The 25,171-nt window shown below is 47.9% G+C and overlaps 1 protein-coding gene across 1 annotated transcript in view; it reads right to left on the reverse strand.

The window, feature by feature from the left end:
• LOC142576750 (putative ATP-dependent DNA helicase HFM1) overlaps window positions 1-25,171 on the reverse strand; it is a 295,132-nt gene that overhangs the window by 123,073 nt on the left and 146,888 nt on the right. Inside the window, exons 8-12 of the mRNA XM_075687030.1 lie at window positions 21,990-22,037; window positions 19,362-19,459; window positions 15,657-15,794; window positions 12,130-12,215; window positions 102-185 (exon numbers count right to left, since the gene is read on the reverse strand). Of these exons, the coding sequence (XP_075543145.1) occupies window positions 102-185; window positions 12,130-12,215; window positions 15,657-15,794; window positions 19,362-19,459; window positions 21,990-22,037 (454 nt within the window). The remainder of the gene's footprint in view (window positions 1-101; window positions 186-12,129; window positions 12,216-15,656; window positions 15,795-19,361; window positions 19,460-21,989; window positions 22,038-25,171) is intronic.

The following is a 25,171-nucleotide window of genomic DNA, read 5'->3' on the forward strand; positions in this document are numbered from 1 at the left end:
TTGGACCTGCTTTTTAATCCAAGCCGATGCGGCCAGCAGCTAGGAAGCGTGGCTCACCTGCAGATTTACTGCCGGCACAACCACCTACGAGCAATGCTGACCTGCTCGACGTGCAGCTCGTAGGCCGGTATGCGCCGGGCTGCGAGCACCACGCGCGACCCGAACGGCGGCCGGCGGTTCGCCACCTGCGGCGCGTGGACACGTGGTGCGATGCCATCCGTTCAGGAGCCCGGCCGGTTTTATTGCGACGATTGGAAAGATTGCAGTGTGTTAACATACAGAATTAGGCGTCCAAGTCACAAAAGTTGAACATGATAAAGCACACATTACAGCAGTTGCAACAGATCGTGAACAAGCAACAATTACAGGTCTTCACCAAAAATAGCATAATTAGAGAGTTGAATGCGCATCAATGAGAAGCATATAAAAACAATGTAGTGTGATCTCGCCAAACAGCAATAAATTAACAGTACCAATGACATGACGTATACAGCATAATTGGCGAACTCGAATACATGTGCATGACAAGGACATCATAATAGTAATATAATAATAATAATGTACCTTTAATCATGAAAACAAGTGGTACAAACTGCCAAGGCATTAGGAAAAAAGTTGCTACATAAGCAACTTGACTGGCCCTAATAACCAGGAGGTCCAAAAGGCAGCAGACAGCAAGGAGCGAGAAAAAAAAAATGAAAGGAAAGAGGAACAACGAAAATGGAGAAAGGAATAAGTAATGGCATGTAGTACATAGATCCCACTTAAACAATTTGCTTCACACATGAAACAGCTCGGGAAAAACAAACAATAGAGATACATATATACACAAAACTCTTAAAAAGAAAAACATTAGGTACATGGTTAAACCCAATTCTTGGGGCAATGAAATTATACAAGTCTCTGCCAGAACAATTAAACAAGAACCTGATGGAAAGACAATAAAAACTAAATGAAGGCGCACTGAAAGAATGCTTTCGTTATATGAACTAAGTACCAGTATTCAACAGAAGATACAATTCATGTAACCCTTTTAATTGTTACATGAATTCGTGAACTTTAAGCGTTTTTATATTGAATGACATTGTGTCCAGGAGGGCCTAGGGGGAGGGGCGCCCCCTCCTCCCTAGATTAATCGGCACATCCCCCTTCCCCGCTCACGCCACCACTCCTCACAAAAATTCCTAAAGCGCTGCCAAATCAATTTTGAGACTTGACAGCCATTCGGCGGTCAACATTTTTCTGCCTTTTTCACTCCCTTTGGATGGCGGCAGTTATCGGCGTCTGCTGGGATGTGAAGGCCAGTTTTCCCATCGATTCGGAGCCCGCGCGTTAATTCGGGATGCGTTCTGTTATCACGATGTATACAACGGTCACGCGCATCGCTGTTGCTTCTTTAGTTCAACCTTCTTTTTTTCGACTGATCTGGGGACCAGGAAAGAAATTCGGTTCGTAGTCAGCTGGTCTGCATTCTCGTGAAACGAGCTGCGGCCGGAGAAAATGCCAGTTGCGTGTAACTTTTAATTTTACTTCATTATTTCCTCGAGTGGCGGCTCGCCGCGACGCTGGCCGATCCTCGTAACCACATACCCGCGATATGGGTTAGATAAGGTGGAAAATGAAATAACGCGAAACAGGGTCCATCATCAACAAGGGGAGTACGGTAGTGCGATTGAAAGACGGGACAAAAGAAAACACATAGGGACACACGCAGCGCTGTGTGTGTGTCCCTATGTGTCTTCTTTTGTCCCGTCTTTCAATCGCGCAACCGCACTCCCCTTGAAGATGCATTACCAACAAGCCCACATTGCAACCCTCGTGTCCATCATCAAACCCCGCAATAATCGGTAAACACATAAGCAACATGATTGTAATCCGTTACCTTGTCTCGTTTTTTCCTAATTGTACAGAACTTTTCGTGCAACATTGGCAGCTGGAAACGAGAGTGGGAAGGAATTGAGAAATTAGGCGATCTACTAAGGTAAAGAGCAGATCGAGGCAACAGCCAAACAGTTATGAAAGGCGAGAATGAACAAATTTAACCGTTGTTTGTGAAAATATTTATGGATCAACATCTGCCTATTTAAAAAGGAAGTAGAGAAAACGGCGCTGGAAGTGGAGAGCAATTCTGCGTATATTAAATGACGCTTATGCAGTTATCAATCTAGCCGCCTGACGTAGCCACTTCTGTGCTGTGCTTATGTAGGTGTTTTTGTAAACTTCCGCGGTGGGCGCAGTGCGTTTAGAACCGCAGCGTCCTGCGCTCTACGCGGGTATACGGGACTGCAGCGGCCACGCATCGTTACGCAACTGCCCAAATAACAATGCGAGTCGGTTTTGGCACTTTAGAGTAGGCTTTCGTTCGGGCCAACCTTCGACTCGGCTTATTCAAATACATGTAAAACGCAAAAACATTTTCTTTAGATAACCCGTGAACCGACCTTAATGAAATTTGTTGCATTTGAGACAGAAAGCTAAATTCTAGTGACTGTTGAAAGCGGAATTTCGATTTATGTCCTGAATTTTCTTAAAAGGATTACCAAAAAATTCGAAAGTTCGAAAAATATAAAACACGAAGTTTACACATTCATAGCTTTGCCTCAAGAACAGATATCGCGGTTATGTAAAAGGCATCCGTTAGACCAATGAAAGCGGACAAATGTGATATGTCATTCTATATCTTACGTGCATTTATTACGTTGTTTTCAAGGGTTCTGCAAAAGCTGCAGTTCCATATTACTAATTTTTTTTCTAGAATCATGTGTGACATATCAATTTTGTCCGCTTTAGATGTACTATTAGACGCAATCCACAGAATTGTATTATCATTTTGAGTTACTGAGTTACAGAGCTGTACACTTCATAGTGTCATTTCCTCAGAAGTTTCGATTTTGGTTAGCTTTTAATAAAAATTGACGACTTAATTCGAAAATTTGAAACAAACAGTCACTAGGTTTTAAGTTTTTCTTTTAAATGCAACAAACCTGGTGAAATTTGCTGCAGTGGATGCAGAGAAAAACGAATTCTTCTTTTACATGTATTTAGATAGGAGCACCCGAGCTAAAGCTTCCTCTTAACTTGGTAGAGCACTAAACAAGGGATAAAAAAAATTGATTATGGAGTTTTACGTGCCAAAACGACTTTCTGATTATGAGGCACGTCGTAGTGGGGGACTCTGGAAATTTCGACCACCTGGGGTTCTTTAACAGGCACCTAAATGTAAGTGCACGGGTGTTTTTGCATTTCGCCCCCATCAAAATGCGGCCGCCGTGGGCGGGATTCGATCCCGTGACCTCGTGCTTAGCAGCCCAATACCATAGCGACTAAGAAACCACGGCGGGTGGGTCCAAAAGAACTGTCATTGTTCCGCAAATATATATTCCTCTACAATTCTTCTCGAGTTAATTCAAAAAATGCTACTAGAAATCTTTATTGTACGCTTTCGCTTGTTTACTTGTTCTTGGCAGTGTTCTTCTTGCGCTTCTTTCCTGCGCGAGTCCATTTGATGTGGTTCCTTGTTTGTCAAGTAAAGGATAGGTGTATCTCACGGGCGTACCTCACTTATTTCATTTTTATTTTGCGGATTTACACGTCTTTATAGCTAATGGTAGGCATTATTAACATTTCTACTAGTAAAGGTGCCCCCCTCCCCTCCTTTGCATAAAATAGTTGCCTTGTGCTGCCCCCCCCCAAAAAAAAAATCCTGAGTACGTGCCTGATTGTGTCCCAGAATGTCTCCAGATTTCATAGCCGCAGCACCCCATCCAATCTCTGGTCGCTTTTGACAGGGTTTTATTTCTTTTTCAATTGCAAGTAGGACCTAGGCCTTACTTTTGTATTTCATCTGATGACGATCGAAAAAAAAAAGACAGGTAAACGCCTTGCTTCAGATTTATTTACGTTCAAGACGTTTTAGCTTTTAGCATGAGTAAGAAATTCAGCACTGCTTCGCTTGCCCTGCTTCCTTTGTGCTTCTGGAACCTGTTCGTTTCTGTCCAGGGGCATCGTCGCTTGTGCTTGTTACCACTTCTTTTTTTCTCGCGCTACACTGAGGAAATGGACAGACAGAGAGACAAAAAGGGAAGGAAAGACAGGGAGGTTGGCCAGTGTGAACGCCGGCTGGTTACCCTGTGCTGGGGAAAGTGGTAAAGGGAATAAAAGGAGAAAGAATAGAGAAAGATCGAGAAAAATTCACGCAGTAACGCGATGCTACGGGCAACAACAGCCAAAGGCGGCTGCATAATTCACAGGCCCTTAAAAACATCAGCGAAGCCCTTAATGGCTTGAGTGCCGAAGCCCGCCTGGACCAGTGTCGCAGAACTTTCTATTCTGTGAAGGGGCGATTGTGCAGCTTTTCGAGCGCGGTCACGAGCACAAGAAAAGTGCTCGTGGCAAATTGTAACGTGGACAGTCACAGAGGAGGTGCGCAATCGTCTCCTCGTAGCCGCAGGTGTCGCAAACAGGGCTGTCGGACATTCCAATGCGGAAGGAACAGGAGTTCGCGAATGCCACGCTAAGCCATAGGCAGCACAGAAGTGTTGTTTCCGCTCGTGGTAACGCTGGTGGAAGACGGAGTTGCAGACGTGTATACAATCTGCGGAGATGTGCGTTTGTGAATTCACTGGTGTTCCAAAGAGTTTGCATAAGCTCGCGTGCGAGGGAGCAAAGACTTGTGGCGGCATCTGTTCTTGACGTTGGTACGGGTATAATATGGGCACCATCGTGGACCGACTGGGCAGCGTCATCCACACTGTGACTTCCCAAAATTGGGCAATCACTCGGTATCCATTGGTAGATGTTGTGCCCCTTGTCGATTGCTTGATGGTGGAGTAGTCGGATGTCTGCGACTAATTGCACATTAGGTCCGTGGTTGAAAGGGGACAGCAGACACCGGAGAGCTGCCTCCTAATCACAAAAGATTGACCATGAATGTGGTGATTTGGGACCAATAAACTCCAGAGCAGCACAGATAACTGCGAATTCTGCAGCTGTCGATGATGTAACGTGAGACGTCCTGAATTTGATGGTGACAGATTGAGCGGGAATTACCACTACACCAGCTGAACATTTAGAGGACACAGAACCGTCCATATAAACGTGGGTGTGTTCGTTGTGCTTGCCATGTAGGAATGAAAGCACGGTTTGTTTGAGGGCGAAAGATGACATCTCCGTTTTCTTTTTGATGCGGCAATGACATGAAGGGCCTGGAGTGGATGTAGGCATCACAGCGCGGTAGAGATGGTCGTGCTGCAGGTGTGAAGTATGACGGTAAAGTTCCATGGTTGGCTTCAATTATTCTACTAAACGCTGAACGAGGTCGAGCGGCAGGAAGGGAGGCGAGATGATGCGATGGAAGTCGGCCGAAGTGCTTGATGTGCATTCGTAAAAAGTCGGCATGAATATAATGTATTGATGGGGTAGTCATGCGCGATGACTATTGTTGCTACTGTGGACGCACACCTGGTAAGCTTGCAATGACTGGAAGCTCGGAGTTTGGTCTTACCGGTCCCACCCAGTACAGGTAAACTGTAGCGTAGGAGACCAAGAAACAGTGCGTTATAGAGTTGGAGCATCGCGCTCACAGACGCACCCCATGACTTTCCTGCAAGAAACCTGAGCACGTGCGTTATCATGACTAGTTTCCTTTTTAGGAAGGAGACATGAGGACTCGAGGAGAAGTCTTGAGCTATTATCACTCCTAGAAAGCGGTGCGTCTTCTCGTAGGCACTAGTCTGTTCATTATTTCTAACAGCCTACGGTTTCATTGGTTTGCGAGTGAAAGCGACCGTAGAGCACTTCTCGGAGGACACCTCCAGACCTCCAGATAACTTGATGTTAGTGTGGCCGCTTTTTGGAGTCTGGCGCGCACCTGTGGACGCGTCGCTCCTGATGACCAAATGCATATATCATCTGCATATATCAACACATGGACGGATTGTGGAAAGGTATGAACCAGGTCGATGAGCACGAGGATAAATAGAGTGGGGCTTAAGACTCCGGCTTGTGGTACGCCACACTAGGTGTTGTGTTGCGACCACGCACCATCCTCTGTTTGCACAAAGAATGACCTGTCCTTCAAGTAGCTGAATATCCATCGAAACACAAGGCCACCTAGGCCGGCATCGCCCAAGGCGTCCAGAATGGCTCGATGGGTTATGTTGTCATAAGCGCCTTTAACGTCCAGGAACATCGTCGCTCACAGTCTCCTTAGGATTTTTTCGTGCTGAACAGACGAGACAAGATCTATGATGGGGTCTACAGAAGAGCGTCTGTGTCGGAAGCCTGCCATAGCGTCAGGGTATATCTTGTAGTGTTCTAGCTACCACTATAGACGCGTCAGCACCATCCTCTCCATCACCTTTCCTAGACAAATGGCCAGAGCAATGGGACGATAAGACGCCACGTCTAGGGGTGATTCACCAAGTTTGAGCAGAGACTTCCATGCAGCAGGAACCACTGCTTCACGCCATAAATTGTTGTTCACCTCTAGAAGAGCATGCCGGGCTGTTCGATCGAGGTTGCCAAGAGGTGCGTATGTCAACCGGTCAGGCCCAGGCGATGAGGAACGTCTGCAACGCCGCTTGGAACTCCTCGATGGAAAACAGATTGTCCATACGAGAATCCAGCGAGATTGGAACGTCCAAGGGGGTCATGTATGGGAACGAGGACGGTAGACAAGCAACCTTCAAACAGAAATCCTCCGCTACGTCGATCTCTCGACGACCGTGACAGAGAGCCAGAGATTTGAAGGGGTAGCGTTGTTACCCCATATCCATATATATACCATATCTCCTAGTATATAAGCGCGTTCTTTAACAATATTAAACAGTTGGTAGTTTGCGCTGCGTCCGTCCACGTCCTGTCCTTCCTTAATATCGTGTTTGTAAAACTGAGCGCAATATAACCATGGATGTTCGAAGACCGCGCACCGTTCTCCACGTATGTGATAAGGGTTTATGTGGATCAACGGAATCACAAAATGACTTCCATCTTAGCGACTGCAGGGAGTTGATCCGACGCTGGATCTTCTTCTGTATGCGTCTCGCCTCCCTTAGGTCGTAGATGGACTTGGTGCGCCTGTACCTTGCTTTCGCGCGACGGCGAATTGCTCGAAGCCGCTCCAATTCTGCTTCGAATTCAGAAAATTTAGGAATAGGCCTAGAAACTCTTGTGGCCTCTCGAGCAGTATCGTTAATGAGCTCCTCAATGTTGCCAGGTGGACAGTGCTGGATCTTCTGGCAATTCTTCTCCTTGAGCAACGTATATTTAGGCCAGTCTATGCTTTGAAGAACTGTGGTAGAGTTTGAATTGCGTATGCCGTCGATTTTACCATATGTTGGGACGTGGCCACTACCATGCGCTTCATTGTCCGGAAACCATTTCACACTGGCACTGAGTCATGTTGAAACAAAAATTAAGTCCAGCCAGCTGCTCCATGGCAATCCCCGCAGAAAGGTGGGACTGCCATCATTTAGGCAGCAGAGTTCATCGTCCGACGCGAAGGATAGTACACGTCTTCCTCGACAATCCATCTTCAAGCTTCCCCATAGCGGGTGATGCGCATTGAAATCACCAGTAAGAATCCAAGTCCAATTGTCGCTTTTTAAACTGCGCTTGTCTTGTGCTGTCAAATCGACTCAAAGGTGAAATGTAGGCACCTACGGGCGTGAATGAAACGTTCTTGCATTTTATAGTCAAACATACGTAGTGACGGCGTCATCAGGTGCCACTGGGTGTAAAACATATAGATAAGTGAAACTGCACCCGATGTAAACGATGACTTTGCTGCGGTCGCTACCGGTGGCAGACATGAAAGCTTCATATCCTGATAGGCGGATGGCGCTCTTAATGTTTGGCTCACAAATGGCAATGATTGGAAATTTGTGCTTAACAACAAACGGACGAAAGTCCAAAATGCGGGATTTAAGGCCTCTGGTATTCCACTGGAAGATGAACGTTTCCTTGACTTCTTTAAGGAAGGAGTGCTGAGGAGCAGCCATGTTGCTTCTCAAGACTGGACAGTGCCGAATTCAGGGCATTCAGTATTTGAAGACAACTCGAGCCGCCGGAGTGCCTGTGGCAGTCAGTACCACTCATAGCGTGTTCGTAAGGGCCTGTGTCATGGTGACGACTTGTTTGCCGTCGTCTGGGCTGCTGTCAGAAAGTGGAGCATAATTTGGTGAGCGTGCTACATCTTGCCGCTCCACGGGTTGGTCTAGCCGTGGCAACGGCGGCCACTCCTCGTATGATGCAACAATACTGGAGACTTTCTGCTGAGAAATCTCCTTCCTAGTATTGCTAGTTGTCTACGGAAGTTTGTGGACTGTCAGTGGACACGGTGCGTCCTTAGCAATAGCAGTGCGTTTCCTAGACCTCCGGCGATGTGAACGCCGACGTCGCACCTTAGCGGCAGCCTCCCTCTGCGACGAACCATCCCTGACCATTTGCCTCAAGACTTTAAGCTCATTTTTCACATGTGGGCAATTCTTTGAACATGCATCGTGAGAGCCTTGACAATTGGCGCACTTCTGGTTTTCTGCACGACAGGCGTCGGAGCTGTGCGACCCAGAGCGTCGTGAGCACAAGGCAGCATTTGTGCAAACCACACTAACGTGCTCCATCTTTTGACACTTCCGACACTGAAGCGGCTTTGGCAGAAAAGGCCGTACTACGTGTCGGAAGTGCCCGACCTTGACGTGTGACGGTAGGCTATCTCCTTTCAAAGTTAGCATCACACAGTGCGAATTCCCCAGGCGACGGGCTTGCAATATGTCAACTCCCTCTGTCACTCGCTTAATGAGTATGTGCAGGTCAGCATCGCTTATGGAATTATCTACGTCATACATCACACCAGCCGTAGAGCCATGATCGTCTTGTTTATAGCAGCGTACGTTGACGCTATCCAGGACCTTAAGGTTACTTGCTGTGGTTGCTGTACTTGCTGACCTTGCTGCGGTTTGTAACATCTATAGCAAGAATGTTCTTTCGGGTGTTGATTCTTACGTACTTGATCTGATCCGGAACAAGGGCCTCAAGCGACACCGATGTGGCTTGGCGGTTGAGCCGGTTTAGATTGTCGCTAGCAGCCACAGACACAAATAAAATTCTGCGGTCCGGTGACTTTCGCGTTGGGTCCACAGTTGTCTTACTTGTGGAAGGAGACGTCCTGACGAGTGTTCCCTTTGCTTTGTGCATTGGTACGGGCACGAAGTCGTGCACTGTCATTCTAGGTTTCATCACTGGCCGCTGAATAGATCACAGTATCCTCGCTCTCGGTGTCGTTCGGGCGACGAGACCGCTTTCTCGGAGCGGCCGCTGTTTACGTGGAAGAACCCGGCACCCTTCCGACTGAAAACACGTCCATCTCCGCAGTTAAGGGAGCGGCGTCTCCCCCAAAGTAGCTTGAAATTCGCAGAGACAAAAAATCTCTCATCTCTACAATCAAAGTTGCAGCTGCATACGCCTGAACGCAACCACACGATCACGATCTTATGTAGCATTGCTGTACATGCCCGTATGCAACTCAAATCCACCGCCCGTGCAATGTTCTTTTCTCTGTAGAACAGCAGCAGTGCGAGATCGCACGGGCATTGTGAAACAACGTATAACGCTGTGTCCACCTCCCCGGTACCTGTCCGGCTAGCAAGCATTGTGAGGGAGCAGTTTGTTCGCGGTAAGTGCAATCTCTTTTTTTCCTTCTTTCTTTTTAACGTGGCACACAAGGAGATGTTGGCACCAACATATAGTGCCGGCTGCACCTTTTCACATCATCATCATCATCATCATCATCAGCCTGGTTACGCCCACTGCAAGGCAAAGGCCTCTCCCATATTTCTCCAACAACCCCGGTCATGTACTAATTGTGGCCATGCCGTCCCTGCAAACTTCTTAATCTCATCCGCCCACCTAACTTTCTGCCGCCCCCTGCTACGCTTCCCTTCCCTTGGGATCCAGTCCGTAACCCTTAATGACCATCGGTTATCTTCCCTCCTCATTACATGTCCTGCTCATGCCCATTTCTTTTTCTTGATTTCAACTAAGATGTCATTAACTCGCGTTTGTTCCCTCACCCAATCTGCTCTTTTCTTATCGCTTAACGTTACACCTATCATTCTTCTTTCCATAGCTCGTTGTGTCGTCCTCAATGTGAGCAGAACCCTTTTCGTAAGCCTCCAGGTTTCTGCCCCGTAGGTAAGTACTGGTAAGACACAGCTATTATATACTTTTTCTCTTGAGGGATAACGGCAACCTGCTGTTCATGATTTGGGAATGCCTGCCAAACGCACTCCAGCCCATTCTTATTCTTCTGATTATTTCCGTCTCATGATCCGGATCCGCCGTCACTACCTGCCCTAAGTAGATGTATTCCCTTACGACTTCCAGTGCCTCGCTGCCTATTGTAAATTGCTGTTCTCTCCCGAGACTGTTAAGCATTACTTTAGTTTTCTGCATATTAATTTTTAGACTCACCCTTCTGCTTTGCCTCTCCAGGTCAGTGAGCATGCATTGCAATTGGTCCCCTGAGTTACTAAGCAAATATCATCAGCGAATAGCAAGTTACTAAGGTATTCTCCATTAACTTTTATCCCCAATTCTTCCCAATCCAGGTCTCTGAATACCTCCTGTAAACACGCTGTGAATAGCATTGGAGATATCGTATCTCCCTGCCTGACGCCTTTCTTTATAGGGATTTTGTTGCTTGCTTTATGGAGGACTACGGTGGCTGTGGAGCCGCTATAGATATCTTCCAGTATTTTTACATATGGCTCATCTACACCCTGATTCCGTAATGCCTCCATGACTGCTGAGGTTTCGACTGAATCAAACGCTTTCTCGTAATCAATGAATGCTATATATAACACATTTCTCTATCACTTGATTGATAGTGTGAATATGGTCTATTGTTGAGTAGCCTTTACGGAATCCTGCCTGGTCCTTTGGTTGACAGAAGTCTAAGGTGTTCCTGATTCTATTTGCAATTACCTTAGTAAATACTTTGTAGGCAACAGACAGTAAGCTGATCGGTCTATAATTTTTCAAGTCTTTGGCGTTACCTTTCTTATGGATTAGGATTACGTAACCTTTTCACATAGGTTACATAAAAATTAATTATCACATGTTATAACAACTACAACGCACAATTAACATAACATCAGAAAGGTAAATAAAATACATTATAAGATGACGCATTATAATTTGACTCGTTATAAGTCTACAGATTTTGTGTAAAGATACACAAAACATTAGTGCGTGGTAAAATGGCACATTAGAAATGTTCCGACAAACAGGGGCAACGATGATATAGAAAACGTCACATAAGAGATCGTGAGGCTTATGGCGCGTGAAAAAGACAAGGACGAAAGGGAGACGTGACACACAAAGGCGCTGTGTGTGCCACGTCTCCCTTTCGTCCTTGTCTTTTTCAAGCGCTATAAGCCTCACGATGTCGTACCAACAAGCCCAAATCACTACTTTACACATAAGAGAAAAATTAACACAGTATGTGTATATACGCTGCGCACAGTTTTATTTTCACCAGGCGAAAATTCCGTTTATGCTTTATCGTAGTATTTTGCCGAGATATGAGCGGCCTCCAAAAACTCTTTAACAGTAGTTAGTACGCGCTTACGGTGAGTACCTGGTGGCCACGGTCCCAGCATCTTGTTTAGGCTCGTTATTCTTTGATCGAGTCTCATAGAATTTGTCTCCGGTAGGTTTGTTGGCTCAAAGTATTTCGTTGGGCCACGGTCGGCTACAATGTGGGCTCGTTGGTGCATGCATGTGGAAAAGTCCATTGTAGCACAATGGTGCAAGGAGACGAGGAGGCACGATGCGCATCGCTGCCAGGTGTGCTGCTATGCCAAGTGTGTACGCAATATATCGTGTCTGTATGTTTGCATGCGTATTATTATGTGCTATAAGAACTGCATTGAGTTCATAATCGAGTCCATATTCTGCGTCGTATGTCGGTGCTTTGTGAACCGTCAGGCTTTGTTCGGCTTCAGTTGTGAATATTGTATTGATTCCGTTCGTAAAAAAAAAATAAACTAAAATTGGATATTGATATCGATCACAACACGCGTGCAGTCATACTTCCGACGACAGCCGCTATAGTTCGCTCTTACATACCAGCTCCAGTTCTCGGGGATTCGCATTGGCCAGCTTGTCCAGGCTAGTGACACCAGCGCGGACCAGGCTGCTGGACAGCGCCGGACCTGCCAAATGCGGGAGACAATGTATGAAGCTAATTGACAGTCGTGAAAATCATGTTAAACCAAACAGCACCACATACTATTGCCTAGAAGGATGTCAATCATTTTTCTATAGTAAAGTTCAGGCGAAAGAAAATAGAAAATAATAGAGAGTTTTAGAAAAGGGGCCCGAAATGTTTTGGGGCCCCAAAGAAATAGCGTCGAAGCCACTACGCATGCGCGAGACGCAAACTACGTTTGGGTTTTGCGTTGGGAACGCTATTTCACCTATTTAGCGGAAGGCCAAATAGCGGCCCCAAAAACTTTGCGTCAGCAAACATGGCGGCACCCATCGAAGCGACGGCTCTAACTTAGCACCAAACTGGGTTCGATTCGTGGTAACGCGCGAATTCCGCAAGCTAGGAGAAGTGACGGCAGTTATCGCTTTCTCTCAACTAGCGTGTGTTATGAAGATTGATTCATTAGACGGTGCTGATACCGAATTCGATTGTGGATTTTATGGCTCGCAGGCCTAACACGGCTAAGCTTGACTGGTGAAGGTACGTAAAGTTGGTTTGCTCAAAGCTAAGCGCAACTAATTGTTTGCTGCTTACAGAATAACCTCTAAATTGTAATAAAACGCGAATACACGCAAGTCAAGATTACTATTCCTATCATAAAATGGTATAGTTTATTTAATTATTTGTAATAGTTTTTCTTTGACGCCGTAGTGTCAGCGCAAGACGCTATCCGCAAACGCAAAACCCTATTCTAAAGCTCTTAACTCCTGCGTGCCCCAACGATAACACCCGCAAAGCTCTTTGGGGCCCCAAACTAGGGCCCCTATTCTAAAGCTCTCTAATATGCCATATGGGGGTTACCATGTCCGTAGCAAGCAAAGGCAAACTCGGCTTGTTTTGAACGTCGTGGAATATTCGGGATGATTTCTGCTGTTGTTTATAAATTGCTTCGCATTTCGGCTACATTGTGATGTGTTACGCTTTAGTCGATTCTGCTGGATCCCTTAATGGCTGCCACAATGTCCCGGGCGTTTTCGTCATCATCAGCCTATTTACACCTACTGCAGGACGACGACCATTGAACTCCAATTACATGCACGCGGTATGCAAGCGATGACTCTGCGACACTTCCATCTCGACTTCATGAAATAATAGACCAGGTCGTTAATGGAAAATTCGGCAATAACGGTCAACTGGTGAGCTAATCCAGCTAACCTTTTCAAACGAGTCGTTGCCAACAGGAACAGCCGAAAGATGGAATGACCCTTTATTGGTAACTATTGATTAGGATTAACGAGACGAGGCGACACAGGCGATATCACAGGCGCAGTAGTGCAGAAATTGGAATGAATATTGGTGGCCAACAGGCATTTTTTAACGCGGACACGAAGCACGGTTTACGCGAGCGTCTTTCAGTCACTCCAGTATCGGAACATGGCCGCCTTGGGCGGGAACTTAATCCGAATCCTCGCCGTGCCCACGCCATAATCAGCGACCCACTGCAGTGGAGTAATTGTCATTAGTTCAGGCTAAGTCGGCCCGCACACTTTCCGGGCACATCATAATACGCCTAGCCACTGTTGTCGAAAATGCTGGAGACATCGCAATCCCAGATTAACCGACAGCTATCTGCCGGTAAGAAATCTTGCGGGCCTACAATTAGCGCTCTTGCGAGATTTTCGCTGCTTGCAGCCTGTAGCTCAGTGGCCCTCGCTTCTCCTGCCGTGAGGAGCTTGTTTTCGATACGCCATGCGCATAATTCGAATCCTGTATACTTACGCTGCAGCACGCTAGCACGAGCACCTACCCCACGGCGCTGTTTCATTACACTCACCTGAACGCCACGTTCGCTCTAATACTTCGGGGGGAGCTGTTCCAACGATACGAAAACGCCAGGTTTTCGGATGCGGAAATTCGTTTAATAAGAGATAACTGAAGTGTTTGGGAAGCTATGCACCATTGATGTGTACCCAAAGGTCTGGCGCTTCACTGTCCTCTTTTTTCTGTCCCTTCTCGCGAAGTGTATTTTGCGCCACATTCAAGTATACCTAGGAAATCTTGACCCCAATCTGCCCAAGCAGAAGAGCTTCTGAAACTTTGCTAAATTCAGCCAATTTGTTCTCAACTTGGCAGCCTCATTAATTGTGGGCAATATTTTGTGCTCACAAAGGTTCGAGCAAGCGGATTGCCCCGTCACGAGAACGTTCTGCGAGGGTTGCTTTCTCCCGTGGATGTATCAGTCAACACCCTGGGCCTCCGGATAGCGCGTTTTCAGCTATATGAAACACCGGAAAACGCTATAGAACGGTGACTGGCTACGGGTGACTATGTATTTCCAGTCCCGAAAAATGGACTTGATCGTTGGTCTCACTGCAACGTATCGTGCATGCATTCCGTATTCCAGCAGTTTAAATCACACGCAGCCGTCCTCGATAATATGCCAACGCGACGATGGCGTTCGTGAGCTATTTTAATAACTGGAGTAAATGCAAACCTTGAACTTTGCAATGTGCGCAGTACTTATTTTTTTCTTTCTTTCTCTGATTTTGTACTCAGACGCGATACGGTACAATAATGTTTCTGCATGTTGCAACGCTAGTTGGACAAAACGGGCGGAAATAGAAGAACGATATGACAAGAAAATGGAGACTGCGTAATGCGAGTAAGAGAGATTAGACAACTTGCAATTTATTCTCATTTAGCGACATGCGTTACAAGTCGACAGTTAGACAACATATTGCCTGGTCGGCAAGTGAATTCATATTTTAGAAAGCCATAATAGATAACGTTACTCAATACGATGACGTCAAAGGATGAAGAAATACGTTTCGGTTTTCACACGGAACCGTTGTTCAGTCTGAAAGATTCCGCGCGAAATTAGGAAACCCTACTTTTCAATCCTCGAGCTCTACAGTTGGCGCTAAGTTTTAGATACTTCACTGGCGTGAGGTCTCTTCAATTTGTCCACCCGGACTGTCCGACGTGTTGCTTTGAGCCAATGAGCGTTGGTGTACGCCGCGCGTCGGGCAGTCCGGAACGACAAATGTAAGACGCCTACGGCGCGTGCTACGATTTGGGCTCACTTGGCGTGGGGCGGCGTGCGCATCTGTGCAAGCATCAAAGGGACCAGGAGGAAGCGTGACGTCCGACAGGTAGCCTCCGGAGCCCATGCCTAGACGCCTTTACACGTGGCAAACAGGCCCTGCACGTTCACCGGACCTTTCGGGACATTGTTGGGTTCGTGGTAGTTACGCCCTCGTCACGATAGACTCTCGCCACGTTGTCACTGTCGGCTCCCACAGCCTCCTAGAAATTTCCGCTTGGCAATCACGTTGCCTTTTTAGCACAATTCTTCTACGACCACGGTTCAGAAGAGTCAGGCGACGCTCCCCGCCATTTTCCTTCCTCCCTGCTCCACGGAGGAAGTGTTGCGCGCGCCGCTCACCGATGTGCTCGACCTGGCGGGCCACGTGCGGCGAGTCCTCCCACAGGCGGGCCTGCAGGCACTTGTGCAGGGTGATCGCGTGCAGCAGCGCCGAGAAGCCACACGCGGGACTGCGGAGCACCAGCAACGACACCAGCGCTGCCAAACAACACGAATTAGTGGTGCCGAACAGTCTGTCTCGAGCAGCGTTATTGAAAAACAACGCGCCCTTGCTGCTTAGATGGCTGCGCAGCTTTTGCTCGGTTCAAATCCTCTTCTGGAAGCAGAGCAGAATGCACTGTTTTCACATGAGGCGATGCATGCTTCAGTGTTGCAGCGATTATGTCGCACCAAAATAAACGAACACTTGGTTACGAGCGTATAGGAAAACGAGCATTTCGTGCTAAACAACTGCGCAGCCATTATGTCTGAACAGGTAGCGGACGTCCTTTTTCCGACAGTTTTCGAGCCGTCGCAGCGAGCTATGGCCGTACAGTGGAGGCGCCTCGAGGAAACCTGCGGGTGCGGTGGCCTTCTTCAGAAAGGTTCCCCGCGTTTGCTTACGGCACGAAAATATGAGGCACGGCTGCTCCTCCGGTAATGAAATCTTACGCATGCGGGTTGAACAGTATTCTCACAGTTAGCCGTAGGCTCGACGCGATCGAGCGAGGGCTGAACTAGAGATGTCGCTGGCGCCAATGCTTCGACAAGTGCCTTCGTCGGGCCGAAGACTACTCAGTTTGCCGAAACATCGTGCGGCATCTCTTATCCGAGTAAGACTGCCGAGCCATTTAAGCATCATTGGTACGACGTCGTCAAACTCTTACAAACACCGCGCGCTGTGAAACGGCGTCGCAAAGCGATCGTTAAAGACTTGTCAGGAGCTGAGACGGCCGTCCATACGGAAAGGAACAGCACCGGCAAGACGGTATCTGGAAAGAAAATTATAGAAAGACCCGTAATAAATGTATAGCATGCGTTCTTTCAAACACTGCATTAACGCTACTTCAAGAGCCATTGAAGGGAATTTGTTAGCAATATTGATAGAGTCTACTTAAAGGGACAGACAACCAATTTTAAGGACCTTGTTTTTTTATGGTGGGCGCCAAGCTTAAGCTCGGTAGTGTTTACACCTGCAGCGGCTACTTCCAAAAGCGCATCGATATTTTGTAAGCAGAATTTTTCAATCTGAACAGCCTCTAAAGAAAGTAAAAAAAAAGTCCCTCCTCCCGCAACGCTGAGAAGTGAGAGCGATCTCGATGCCTCGCAAATTGTGAAAGCCGGCCGTCATTCCGTTTTCCCAGGAGTGACTGCAGCTGCGGTGAACCACCCACCATTTCGACCTTTTCAACTACTTTTCAAGATGGAAAGTTGGTGCAATAACTTTGCGTTGTTGTACACACATTTCTTATATTTGCGCCGCGTTTTTCCTCAAGTACACGGCTTTGTCATGGCTGGCTGGCCCCCGTTGTCGTTGTTCTGTCGATAGACGAGCCAGGCCAACACATCGAAAACGAAGGCGAAGGCAGCGCCACTTTTATTTAAATTATGGGGTTTTACGTTCCCAAACCACTTTCTGATTATGAGGCACGCCGTAGGGGAGGACTCCGGAAATTTCGACCACCTGGGGTTCTTTAACGTGCACCTAAAGCTAAGTACACGGTGTTTTCGCATTTCGCCCCCATCGAAATGCGGCCGCCGTGGCCGGGATTCGATGCCGTGACCTCGTGCTCAGCAGCCCAACACCATAGCCACTGAGCAAGCACGGCGGGTGAGCGCTTTTCTGCTCCCCACAAACGAAGGCTTATCAGTACATTGTAAGTCAGGAAAAACTTATAATAATAAAAAAAGTATACTGCATTTCAATACTGATAAAAAGACCAGGAACCGCGTACGCCAGTGGAAGGTCACGTGGTGGACCTCTTATGCAGCTTCGTGTTTTTGCCGCGTGGGGCGCCAAAGGTCATTTTTCGCGACATTTAGTGATGAATTAAAGATATAAATCCACGTTTAATGAGAAAACATGGTTGGTTTTAGCCACTACGATAGAGAATCGTTCTATCAGCGGGGTTATCTCGATTCACGTTCTAACGAGCAGCATAAGTATACCGCTCTCACAGTGCGGGAATACTTTCACTGAATCCATATTTTGGTTCAGCTTTGCTTGGTTTAGGGTGCATTGCAATGCGTACGAGAGAGCCCCGAAACACAGGATGTCATACTGATGTCACGGCTGCGGGGACTCGGTCGCTGAGAGAGAGATAACCTTAGCTTTCATATTCAAAGAGAAGCTTCCTTTCCGAGCTCTCCCGGCCATTGTTGAGTGTGGCTGCTGCTGGTGTCTGGCGTGATAGGTCAAACTGATAAAAATTTGCACATCCAAAGCGAAATCTATGTGAAGCCGCGGTTAATTAGATGCTATGTAAGCCTGCCAATGCTCTGCACCGCGCTTTGCACCCTAGCGATCACGTGCTCGCATGCCAGGCAAGACGTGGAGGCTCCCGCCACGCGACCCATGCGAACGTGGACTGCAGTCTCCAGCCCACTTTAGCCCGTGTGCGCGCCAGTTCCCACTAGGACAGAGATGCGGCTGAAGCGAGTGAACCTTTCTTTCGCTGCCGCACTTCTCTCTCCCCCGCACCTCCTCTCACCATTCCTCCCTTGACATTCCCGCGTCCTCGTGACATTTCGCTGCTCCGGCGTCTCACAGTGTGCTTGCAGGCTCACCGTGATGGCTTAATTAGCGGCTATGCGGGAGGCCGCATTTCGATGGCGGGGAAATGCAGGGACGCCCGTGCACCACGTGCACGCTGCCCCAGGTGTTCAAAACTAGTGCCTCCCACTACGGTGCGCCTCGTAATCAAATCACGGTTTCTGCACGTAAGGCCTATAGCTTAACCAGTTTGTTAACTGCTGCTAAAATTTCGGCGTAGCTGGAGATTGGTGCACAGTGCGTCAGCAGTGCATGGGATTACGACCTACACAAGATGACGACTTGTAGGTATTGCATTTAATTTACCCTTTCAGGAACGCTTCGCTTGACACAAATTGCAACATGCCCGTTGAATCTGCACGACGTTTTTTTCTTAATAATCAGAACATTTATATACAAACGCCAATAACATTTGAAAGAGTATTCTACTAATGCAAAGTTGTATATTGTCGCTCTTTAATACCGTGTTTAAGAATAGTCTACTTTAGTCACTGTTTCTACCATGAACGAAGGTCCCAGACTCTTGCCAAGGTTCCAGTTTGATTTAGGACAATGGTCACCGAAATGGACAGCAACTTCTATTTTTACGCTACTGAAAATGCTGGCTGACTACATTTGTCTTTATGCGATTTACACAAGATAAAAAATTGGAGACTTGGCATTATCGTGCTCGAGAGCTGCAGATTCAGCCGGGGGCCGCTGACTTTACACAGTATGACTTTTTTTTTCCCGGTACTCCCACTACAGGCGTCACCGCTCCTCAATTAATCCGCGCCCCTGACTTGGCGTCGCCTAAAGAGACAGGCCGGCGTCTGTGTGTTTCATAACTTTCTAGTCGCACTCTCGACAGCAGACACACGCGCTGTCACGTGGCAGCGGCGGGCAGAGGCACACCACCGCATGGACCAGACCAGGAAAGACGAGAGCCGATGCTGGAGGCGGAAAGCGAGGCTCGCCAAGGCCGTCCATGGCACCTGGGTGCCACCCCGTCGCATGCTTAGCGCAGCACTCACCTCTGGCGAGCCTCAGCGCCACGACCACGATGCGCGGGATGTCCTGAGCCAGCGACGAGTCCACCACGGCCATGCAGCCCAGCATGGCCTGCAGGAGGCTGGAGGGCGATGTGAGATGACGCATGTAGGATTTTGAGAAAGCCAGGACGCCGTTAATCTCCAAAGGCGGGCCACGAAAGCTTAAAGAGGTACACCCCCGATGGCACGATGCTGCTTCTATACGCTCGACGCGTCCCTAATTAGAGGGCGAACAAAGCTGCCCCGAGAATGGCTTAGAATTTGGCAGTACTACCGATGCTTAGGCTATAGTTGGTACATGGCTTGATTTAAAAGAATTTTGCTTTAAAATGAAAAATGTATCCACAATTGCTCAACGCTGATGTCTACTGCATATTCTCGACCAGGCAACTCGGCGGCCCCCTCTTGGCGCTCACAGTCACTGAGCGCCTGAGTGCCACCAATGAAGAGAAGCAGGAGGACGGCGGGAAGAGGAGCAAAGTCCACGAGAAGCCATGCCCCACTTGATGACGGCACATTGTCATTTATTCTTATAAGTTATTGCAACCCACTAACGTAAATATTCCACCGCAGTTCGGATAGCACGCATGCGGCCGCTGAGATCCGGCGACTTTCTATGGCCCGAGATCTGCTTTAAGATCGCTATCATGACTAAATCAGGTATGCACATCGCCCAACTGCATTCTAAGTAAGCCTCGATGAGCAAGCATGCGTTGCACTTGCAGTAAACAACGGGTGTAACGAATTACAGTAACCGTATGGTGCGTCAAATGCATTTAGCATAATATTGTCAGTTGCTCCACCGTGCGAACTTCCGCTGAATTAGCACATACATCGTCAGTGTATTGGGCTACAGCCCTGTATTTATCTGTCCGGTAACTTTTCGTGCTGCCGCAGATGTGGTTACAACGGCGCTGCATCCTGTCCTCCATCTTTCGAGCGAGTAGCGCCTACATATAGATGGCTCCTAAGTGAAGGTCCAGTAGCTTGTCGATGTCATCCAGGGACGCCAACGTTTGCGCCGTGGACCAATGGGACGGCGAAAAGACGACGCGCGCCGCCCTTACCATGTCAGCGCCCTTTCTTATGGAGTGAGTGGCACACGGCTCCCTGCAGCTTTCGAGGCCCCTCTGTTGAAGTGAATGAACATCGTAAAAGCCTACAGACATCACCTACTGGGCCATTGTACACGACTAAACTCAATAATGCCACAAGCACTAAGGTTAAGACAAACTCATGTATATTACTACCCGTCATTGCCGTGATTACGAACAATCTCAGCAAAGCAGTTCTCTGGAAGTTAGAAAAAAACTTTGTTGTGTAGTCTGTTTATTTATGCGTTCACCATATTTTTCTTCGGTGCTTCTTTAATGCGCACAGGAGGCTGCAAATGTATTTTTACCACAGGGTGTGGTCCAGAAGTCTCACCATTGGGTCGACGTGCCCATCTGTGGTTTGTGATACTACTCGATCGCAAGCTGTGACCATCAAGATGTTGCTTTAACCGACAAAGCCATGCTCGAATCGGTGCGGGTTTCGAAGTGATCGCGTTACAGATCATACGTTCTTCTTGCGCTATTTCTTTCGTGTGCGTATGTGTTTTGAATATGTTTAAAAAATAAATTCTACAAATACACGGTCATGGTCAAGGTTAAAACCATAACCTTTTGCAACTTTTCTTGGTGCATTCTTAGTGCAAGTAACTGCAGTAAGTCGCGTGCTTCAGCGCATTCTGGGACTTAAAGAAGAGGTGCTGTTGTGACCAGCTGGGGTCAGACGTGCGCCCTTTCCATTTCGACTCCACGGAAATGCGGCCGCCACGGTCGGCACTCGCCGCTAGAAGTGGCGATGCTCCGACGCTGACAGGCAGCATCGACAGCCGCTGGGCGAGAATCCCAGCAGCCAACTCGATTTTTCGGCAAAATACGAGCGCACCAGAACGGTACAGTCGAGAGAGCCGAGCGAATACGAAACAACCGCGGTGTGCCGATCACGCGGGCATCGAGGCACCTTTCAACTGTCCTGGGACCCGACCGAAGAATTCGGAAGTTTTCATGTAATGGTTTCAGCTGCCATGTGAGTGGTCATTCGTTCATTTCGCGAACGTCTGATTACCTTGCATTTCCACCGACAGCCGCCAATGCTCTTCCGCCAAGTGGAGCACAGCGTCTCAACTCGACTAAAGAGGGCTCAGTGATTTCTACGTTGACGAATCGCTCGAGCAACAAACGCCCAGAAGTGCCTGCCTGCAAAACTCGGGAATCGAGTAGTCACGACGCCGAGACGCGGCGCTGCCGGTCATCCACTTTCTCGAGTCGATGCGCAGTACATCGATTGAAGGAAATGTCTAGACACAAGTCAGAAAGGCGAATGCGCGGCTCGGAATCCTCAGTGAAGCACAGGTGAGCGGACTATAGGCGGCTGACCTTCGTAAGAGAGAACTCATGGTCGCGTCGTTATCGCCAAGAGAGGAATACGGCGTTACGCTTAGTGGTGCTGTTGTTGTCCCCAACAAAAGTGAGAATAATTTTGCATATTGAATGACAGCAATTATAACGCGACATATCCACTCGAAGCCGGAAATCCTTACGCTACTTTCCGCATACCCACCAGTTGACCTTCATCTCGGTAGTCTTGATCCTGCCAGTCATCGGGAACCTGGAGGGATAATCAGGAGTCAGCTCAGGTCAGTTTCATGGGCACGATAATTTTGATAGGTCTCATCTAGAGAGAGAAATGACTCTTGAACATAGTGGACAAAGAGCGCGCCAATAACGGAAGCCTGGAGTCGGCGTTTCTCCCTGACCAAAACAAGTCCTCTTCTAAGGGTCAGATTTGGCCAAATAACTATATCAGCAATATCATCGTCACGCTCATAATCAGCATTTCCACCTTTGGTTCTTTCTTCAGACAGCCACTTCAATTTCACACACACACTGGCGAATAAAGGAACATAAAGGAATACGTTTTTTGAAAGAAAACAGAAACCTCATTGTCCGGCCGTAGTTATGATTTTTCTTTAATTCGTCGATGATTACAATACTCCCAATTGCAAAATATGAGCGCTAGTTCACACGTCTTTTCATTTCGCGATATATTGAGGCAAATAACTTGAGGGGGACATGTAGCAGAGCCGGCAATCATCGAAAATCAGATCTGCGGGTCAAGCGCGTCGTATTTTATAGATGACTCGTCGAACGTTCCAGTGTAGTCACTGGTGCCGCGTGGCTTACAGAAAGCACTACACAATTCGCGTCGCTCATACAATCAGATTACAAAACAATCGCAAACGATAACAATCGAAACAAACAAGCGCAAATAATACCAAACCAACAAAACCAAACAAGTGAGAGAGAGAGAGAGCTGACGCGAGCAGACAATAGTACGGAGCGAGCGGTCCGGCTGAGACCAGTTTCGAGTACGCATTAAGCGGTTGGGCTAAAACCCCTTAAACTTCGTAAAGTAGTGCCACGCTTTGAAGAACGCAGACTCCTCCTCCAGCACTCTGGCCGAAGCCGACGCCGCGTCGCTATTGGCCTAATGGCATCACGTGGCCCCTTGCGCCGGCTTCGTTTGTTTACAGTCGCGCTTCAGTGCCATCTTTGCTCGAGAAGCGGCGCTTGTTGGTGGCATTCCTTCCGTTCCTATTCTGTGTTGTTTTGATCTTGTGAACGCCTCGAAGGATGTTTTGTGGCAAGTGCGACGTCGCTTCACGTCATTTTCTGTTACCACGACCTGCTGCGCGTTTGGATGCCAATATAGTTTTAGCAAAGGTAAGAATATGTTCGCGATACCTTCCGTAAGCGCAACGCGTTAAGAAGGAAGACATGGCTTCACCGAATCGGGAGGGAGAACTTCCGACCAACTTCCTCCGCGCGACTATGTGATGTAAGTTGTGGCTCTCTCAGAGTATTGTATGTACCAGGCTTGCGTATTGTGCTGCGGGCAATAACGTAGTAGATATTGCACAGTTCACTGTGCATGTTGTCATTTGTACACACGCTTTAACATGATTTTTACGCAACGTCTGCTTTGCTTATATGCGCACTACGTGGTCGTGTTAGTCATATTTGGTGCGCTTAATCGTTTCGAACGCCAACCGGCTTGAGTTCGCGGGAACGCGAGGTTGCGTGCGATAACGTGATTACGAAATTATTAAGATTCAGCGCAGTCCTTTTGATAAAATTTCAGTCTCGATCATGAAAGCGCCTCAGGAGAGCAACTCTCTGCCTTTTGTGGTTACTTACTAGCCGTCTTTAGGTAGACTAGCTTTGTCTGCCAGATTTGTTCGTGTTCCTCGTTGGCGGTCGCCCGGTGGATTTGCGATACAGAGGCACCGATGAAAAGCGTGCGTGCTCTCCCGAAACCGTGTTACGCGGTGCGTTCGTCGTCGAGCGACCGCATCATAGGTAATTGAGACGTATGTGCTAATTCGCGTGAGCTTTAAAGTGTGCGAAGCTTAAGAACGTGCGGTCGCCCGCCCGTTCCCTGGCTGGTTTAGTCGTCGTTCGTGCTTAGTCGTTAGCTCGTTCGTTCGCACGCTCGTTTAGTCGTTTGCTCGCTCGTTTAGTTCGCGCGCTCATATAGTCGTTCGCTTGCTCGTCTATGCCACTATTAGTTTCAACAGTCATTATGCCTAATTGAGACGCGCTTGCTGTAGGACTCTTAGGCTGGTGCGTTTATTTACGCAATGAGATAATAAATGGTGCACACGGACTTGTGACTGCAAAGGCAAATCTGTAATGCATCTATGTGAAAATAAACTGTTAACTTGCAACTCGAATGCCGTTTCATATCATTTTAACCTATGGATAAAACATCATTTCACTTGCCGCAATTTCGGCCGCGCCATGGCGGGGAGATTCTTTGCGCGATCATGACTTCACTAATGAAGTCGTGTCTCGCAAATGTTACTTCGAAGGGAGTGCAACGGTCCTGAATGCATGCACCTCAGTGCAACTCGGTTCGCGACAAGTACGTCACTTAGTGAACGGACGAACCAACGCACGATGAAGTGTTATTCGTGACAAGTCATTAACCTGAAAAAAATTACTGAAGGCCACAGTGGTCTTGTTTGAGATTGAGTCAAGCATTGTTATCGCGCTCCCGCTTCGCGCACGAATGCTAAAAACTCATTTTATTTTCTTGTGTACGCACAGTCCCGACTCGATGATCGGCCGCGGTATTTCTGTCGGCGTTGAGACACGAGAAACACAATAGCACCAGCGCCCACCTCTGAGGCTTTGCGCGCGCTTAGATTGGCAAGCACGCACGTTGGCGGCACTGTAGCTTGTAATACACTTTCGAACCTCCAGAGCAGTGATCTCCGTCAGCCGTTGTAGGTCATAGCTCATACGCGCCGCGAATTCGCATGGTAAGGGCGGCGCGGATTCTTTAGGCTGAGGGCTTGCTGGAAGCGAAGAGGTTGTCATTAGATGGTAAACGTGTTATATACAACCATTCGCAACAATATCTTGCGACACGCCCTTGACAAATGTTGCGTACCTAATTGTAGGGCACGCGATACATTTGCAGTCGTCAACGCACAGCGTTAACACTCCTTCAGATACTTTTTTAAGAAATAGTTATCAAAAATTGAAACAAAAGCTGCCGTTACCGAATTTGTACAAGCATCCGACTAGAAATTCTATGCTGTACACGAAGTTACGCGGAGCTGGAAAGCCAACGTGAACGCCTAAAGAGCACTGCCTTGCTATGCGTGCATTCACTCTGCGAAAGGTCGTTTGCTGCGCTCGAGCATCGTAGGCGGCGCCATGGTCGAGGAGGGAGCG

The sequence above is a fragment of the Dermacentor variabilis genome, chromosome 3, assembly GCF_050947875.1.
Source record: "Dermacentor variabilis isolate Ectoservices chromosome 3, ASM5094787v1, whole genome shotgun sequence".
Classification (NCBI taxonomy): Eukaryota; Metazoa; Arthropoda; class Arachnida; order Ixodida; family Ixodidae; genus Dermacentor; species Dermacentor variabilis.